Below are 6,039 nucleotides of genomic sequence, written 5' to 3'. Positions count from 1 at the left end.
GCTGCCGTGTGTTGCAGGTACCTGGTGGACAGCCGCTGGTTCCGGCAGTGGAAGAAGTACGTGGGCTTCGACAGCTGGGACATGTTCGGCGAGGGAGATCCCGCCCTCTTCCCTGGGCCTGTCGACAACTCGGGTCTCTTCAGCGGTGAGTGCTGCCCGGGGGAGCGGGGCCCCGGGCGGCGGGGGCCGGTGCTCGGGTCGCGGTCCGGGCTCGGGTAAGTCACTCCCCCGGGCAGGCATCTCACCGCGCAGCTTTCGCTTTCGAGGCCGTGTGTTCTGAGAGGATCCAAGCGGTTTCTGCCCACCCGTGGCAGCGCTGGTGCTTCCTGGGGTCCCGGTGGTGTGTGCGAAGGTCTGGAGAAGAAAGGATTCTGTTTGATGCCGTGCTTACTTCTGTCTGTCTCTCTTTTAGATCCAGAAACTCAGACTTTAAAAGAACACCTCATTGATGAGCTAGATTACATCTTGGTTCCCACTGAAGCCTGGAACAGACTAGTGGCCTGGTATGGCTGCATAGATGGACAGCAGCCTATTATGAGGAAAGTAAGTATGGGTGAACCAAGTTCTCTTCTGCCTGGTTTCATTATCTGACCTCTGCTAAACTTAAATGATGTTTATTTAGCTAGATGTGAGTTAGGACAGGATGCTCAGCAGCTCTTTGGCTATAATATGAGAACTTTTTGCCTTGTTGGCTGAAAGAGTGACCTTCCAGTATTGCAGTTAAAATGCCTGATTCTTCAGTGATTCCCAGTTGATGGGAACCACGAACCTTGTTCTAGTGAACTTTTTACATTATGATTCTTTGGATCAGCACAGTGATTTTATTTTGCATGGAAGAGTTTGTGCTGTGTTGAAAAAATGCAGGTTGTTAGTCGAGGTTATTGATCTTGTGGGACAGAGTGAGGCATTGGGAGTAAATTGTGTTTGAGTTCAGATGGCTTAGGGGCTTCCTCTGGAGTTTAAGCTGGTTCTTGTTTTCTCTTCCAAAAGTCTGTGATTCTAAAATCATGAGAAGAGACATTTGTGGTTTTGTTCTGTAAGTCAGATTTGGGTGTTTTGGCAGATGCAGTTGTGAGTGCATTCTGGGTGTGTGACCTGTTCCAGAAGGTGAAGTTAGAAAGTTGATTTTTTTTTTTTTTTAAATCTATCAGGCACTTGTTTATAGTTAAAAGTTGTTTTGTTTTTATTTTAGTCTCAAATCTTTGCCCTGACTAAATTGAGCAGTGCCAGCCTGTGGGGTTCATCAAGACTAATCGCCACACCAAGTGAGGAGTGTTGATATAACGTACAGAATGATTATTGCTTGTGTTTAATTAACATAATGTTACAGTAAGAGTTGCTTCCAGTTGTGCAAGGCTCGGGCAAGTGTGGCACAGAGCAGAAAAGGAAGTAAGCTCCCTCTCTTGCAGAGCCACTGGTGCTGATCAGTGGTACTGGAATGTTGTCGATCAGCGTGGGCTGGAAATTGTTTGTAACGAGAAATCCTGACGTCTTCAGAAAGAGTAAATGATTGCAGGTGACCCCAGGTTCAGAACTCCTGTGTAAACCAGGAGTGGGGGAAGTGGAAAAGAACTATAGCATATAGAGGAGATGTGGGTTTAGTAGAAACAGATAAGTTATTGAGGAATAGAAAGTCTATACTGAGAAGAAAAACTAGAACTAGTACTGATCAGTGCCTGGGGAAGTGAGGAAGCTTTCTTTCATGAACTGACTCACTGCTTTCACAAAGCCTGGTTAGACACCCCCTCTTCTGAAAAATTCAGAGGTTAGACAAGAGGTTTGGAAGCTGTTGGAGAAATATTTGAGTGACAGACTTAACTGTATTAGCCTCCTTTTCTTGGGTTATCAGATGCCACTATTCAACACTAATTAGTGGAGGCTGTTTTACGGACATAAGCTGCCAAGTTATTGTGGTCCAGTTACGAGTACATTTATAAAGTTTGAAGTGCTGTGGTAATGTCAGTCTCTGCTGTTTGTTGCTAACCTGGTGACTGAAATAGATTTTTGTATTTAAAAAAAAAATGCTGAAATACAGTGAAATAGTATAAAAATATAAATGGAAGTGTCAGGGGGACACAGAGGCTGCAGCACTGCACCTGAGTAGAATGTAGTCAGTATCCCGTTGCAGTATTCTCCAGGTATCATTGCCAGTAAATATCCATAAAAGCAGGATTTGGAAAGTAATTTTCAGGCATCTCTGTAATTTTACAAGCTGGTATTTCTTCCATCTCTGTGTGCCTGATGATCAGAAACAAGCACAGGAAGATTAGATTAGATTTATTTGTGGTTCAGGTTTATCTTGATAATCTCAAACCATATTTTCAGGCAGTCTCCTGTAAATACCCACTGCAAAATGTTGTAATGTGCAAAATAGAGAAGAGTGTGCTTCCTGAGCAGCTGAACGTGTGTTGTGTTCAGATTGCTGCCCAATGGGGTGACCCATGTTTTACTTTGACAGGGAACAAGCTAGCTGATCAGATGTTGTTTAAAAGACACTCACAGGCAATTAGAGACTCTTCTTGCCATTCATCCGTCCTAACAAACTTAGTGATCTGATCAAAAACTTCTTGGAAAGAGTTCTTCCATTTCTGAATGCAGCTCTTATTTATCTAACTACAGAATACTGGAGAAGAGGAAGTCCCATTTGATGAAATTCCTTCTGAAAAAGAAATGTAGAACTTGTGAATTGGTTCCTTTGCATTCTTTAAAAAAAAAAATAGTCTAATTTGCTTGTCAAGAGACTGTTTAAAGAAGAAGTTTTACTTTCTCTTTCTGTTGTAACAGCAAAATACTGGAGATCTTTCCAAATGTATTTGTTAATTATTTGCCTTTAAATCACCTCACATATCTAATACAACCCTATAAAAGCTCAGAAGAGGGAAGCATAGTTTAGCCAAATTCTCACAATAAGTCTTAGTCTGAATTCTTAATTTCTTTCTAAAGCTGGGTAAAGTTTTTGTTCTGTAAATGGTACAGATGTAGATCATGGCAAGCCTGGTGTCACACCAATAGAGTAGAATATTTCAGTTGGAAGGGACCTGCAACAATCATCTAGTCCAGCTGCCTGACACTTCAGGGCTGACTGAAAATTAAAGCAAATTATTAAGGGCACTATCCAAATGCCTCTTAAACACTGTTGCTCTTAAAAAATTATACCTGCTGGTTCAATGAAATATGATCTCAATTTCATAGGCTTTATAGCTGCAGAGAGTTGAGGTGTGTTTTGGGTTTTTTGGTATTTGTGTGGTTTTATTTATTTATTTTTCCCCTCCAGTTACATCACAGTTGTCTCATAACTGGCCTCTGAAATGTGCTTTTCTTTCTGGCATAATGCATTTTATGATCTGTAGGTGAAGGGTGATGTCTAGTCTTAAAGAATACCTTTCTAAAAATGTGCTGAAAGCTTGTGGGATGGATAGATGCACCTGTTGGAGAATTCTCTCAAATGTGAAATTGATTTGAAAATGATTCTGAAATAAAGCAATGTCATCAAATTGAGGTCTGACATATTTGTCTGTCTTTGCAAGGAGAGAGTAATGAGGCAGATTCTCTATAGCATGCAGAAAAAGAATTAATGCTTTGTCTTACTCCCTTCTAATAGGAAGGATTTTGCTCCAGTGTTCCAGGCTTTTTTTTCCCTTTTTTTTTTTTAATGTAAACCTTAGCCAAAGACTAGAGGCAAAAGATAATAAAATGCTCTGTGTGATCAGAAATCTTTTCCTGGGTAATTAGCTGGCACTATCAGTTCAGCTGTGATGATGGACCTTTGGAACTTTGCACTGTGGAAGGGAAAGCACTGGGATTTCTCATGTTTTAAAAACAAAACCAACCCCAAAACAAGCTGACAGAGGCTGTGACTGGATCTGGAATTGAGAGCAGCTCAGTGTTCAGTTTATGGCTTGACTTGTAAGACTCATAAAGATTTAAAATGTTTAGACAAGTGTACCTTACAGAGGACTGCTCAGTACTTTTAACTTCGTGTTGTTTATTGCATCTGCCTTCTCTTTGCAGGTGGTGGAATATGGTCTGTTTGTGAAACACTATAAGGTTGAAGTTTATCTTGTTGAGCTGAAGCTGTGTGAGAGCAGCAATCCTGACAATGTAATTAGCTGCCACTTTAGCAAAGTAGATACTGTTGGTAAGTAGTTCTCTGATACATGAAGCTGTGCTCTCCTGCTACCTCAAGAGAGATTTTGTGCCCTCCAGAACAAGAACAGTGTTGATAAACTGGAACGAATCTAGTGGGTACCAACAGGACAGCTGGGGTTGGAGCACGTGGTGTGTGAGAAGAGGCTGAGGGAGCCACATTTAGCCTGGAGAAGAGAAGGCTTTGGGAGGACCTCATGGCACCTATGAGGAGGTTACTGAGAACATAGTCAGGCTGTTTACTGAGTCACAAAGCAAGAAAACAGCAGGCAATAGTCATAAATGGAAACAGGACAGATTCCAACTGAATATAATGAAAATGTTTTCCCTGGTAGGACATCTAGACTTTTAAACAGGGCCCAGAGGGGTAGAAGAATCTCCTGCCTTGCAAGTTGTGAACACCTGATTGGATAAACCATGAACAGCCTGGTCTGAATTCAGTGTTGACCTGCTTTGAGTGGTTGTAGTAGGAACCTCCTGAGTTTCTTCTAGCTGCAGTGATTCTGTGTGCAGCACAGGGAGTTGTGGTTAGGAGCTTTGAAGAGCACATTGCTGCTAACTCACATCCTTAAGAAACACCCACGTCACTCATGTAAAGCAGTTCTGTCTGTGGTTGTCCTACAATTCCTTCTTCTTAGTGTGTGAATACTTTAGACATCTTCTTAGTGGCTCTTCCTACACTTCTGTTCTTCCTGAAATTTGGCACATCTCTCTCTTTTTCTGTCATTGCTGTATTCCCATGTAAAAAAGCTGAATGTCAGCTGTCATTTATGTCCATAAAGATGCTTTTTTTCAGTGTGCAGATGTGTGCCTGACAATAGCAACTGAAAACACTTCCTCCTGTAACCTGTGTTTGCAAATGATGACTGTTCCACACAAGTTGGCCTTTGGGCAGAAACTTCTCAATGTGTTGTGAACATTATTGATTTGAGGGCTTGACAGGCAAATACATGATGGAAAACAGTTTTTGATTCTTTCAGACTAAGTAGTAGTCAAGATATATGAGCAATTATAACTTCCATGATACATTTTTCTACTCAAATAATCTTGAAGGATTTATACTTTATACAAGGATTTATACCTCCTTGCTGAATGTCTGGCTTGTCAGGTTTGGGTTTTTTATGTTTTTTTCAGAAGCACTCATGTTTTTACACACACAATTTTGGTGTTTTTTTTTTCCCTCCTGAACAGCCACCATTGAGAAAGAAATGAGAAAACTATTTAATATCCCAGCTGAGAAGGAAACCAGGCTATGGAACAAGTATATGAATAACACCTACGTGCAGCTCAGCAAGCTGGATAGCACACTGCAAGATGCAGGGCTCTATCACGGTCAGGTAAGGGGCATAACTTTTGTTTTTAGATTCTCATGTGCTGCTTTCTCTGACACGTAACTTTTTTCACTTGCTTTTATGCACTTTATGAGCAGACACTGAAAATGTGATTTGTTAATGAGTTTGCAAAATGTGTAGCAGACTTGCAGTTACCTTTATTTGTTACCTAACTCTTTCAGGTTGTTCTAATAGAAGTGGAAAATGAAGATGGCACGTGGCCTGGACAGCATTTCCTGGCAAAGTGAGCATGTTCTAAAAGTTTCTGTTATTTTGTCCAACTTGTTTGCTAGGCTTTCCTGACCACACATTCTCTGTTAAAGCCTAGTTATCACTGTCTATTCTGGATTTCTTTGGTTTGGGTATTTTGAAGAAGGAGAGAAAATCTTTAATATACTTCAGTGGTTCTGCTGCTGGTTTCTTATCTTAGCAACAGTCTTCTGTTTTAAAGCCCATTTCAAATAGGTTGTGTAAGGATTAAATAGCTTATGTTTCTATAGTGCTTAGCAGACAAGAGTGCTATTTACATTGAGCTAGTCTACTTAAAAAGCTGCCTCTGCAC

General features: G+C 41.0%; 1 protein-coding gene across 1 annotated transcript; it reads left to right on the top strand.

Annotated features, from left to right (window-relative positions):
• Positions 1-15: 15 nt before the first annotated feature.
• On the top strand, positions 16-5,721 carry LOC104521644 (ubiquitin carboxyl-terminal hydrolase 4-like; the record flags this gene model as incomplete). The annotated part of the gene is made up of 5 exons (XM_010163709.1): positions 16-145; positions 413-543; positions 4,012-4,138; positions 5,338-5,483; positions 5,660-5,721. Coding segments are annotated over 5 exons (596 nt in total), but the record flags the coding sequence as incomplete, so codon positions are not given.
• Positions 5,722-6,039: the final 318 nt, after the last annotated feature.

Source organism: Antrostomus carolinensis, unplaced genomic scaffold, assembly GCF_000700745.2.
Source record: "Antrostomus carolinensis isolate BGI_N321 unplaced genomic scaffold, ASM70074v2 scaffold31012, whole genome shotgun sequence".
Lineage (NCBI taxonomy): Eukaryota > Metazoa > Chordata > Aves > Caprimulgiformes > Caprimulgidae > Antrostomus > Antrostomus carolinensis.
Note: the sequence above shows the minus strand (reverse complement) of the source record. Positions and strands in the feature narration are given on the sequence as shown.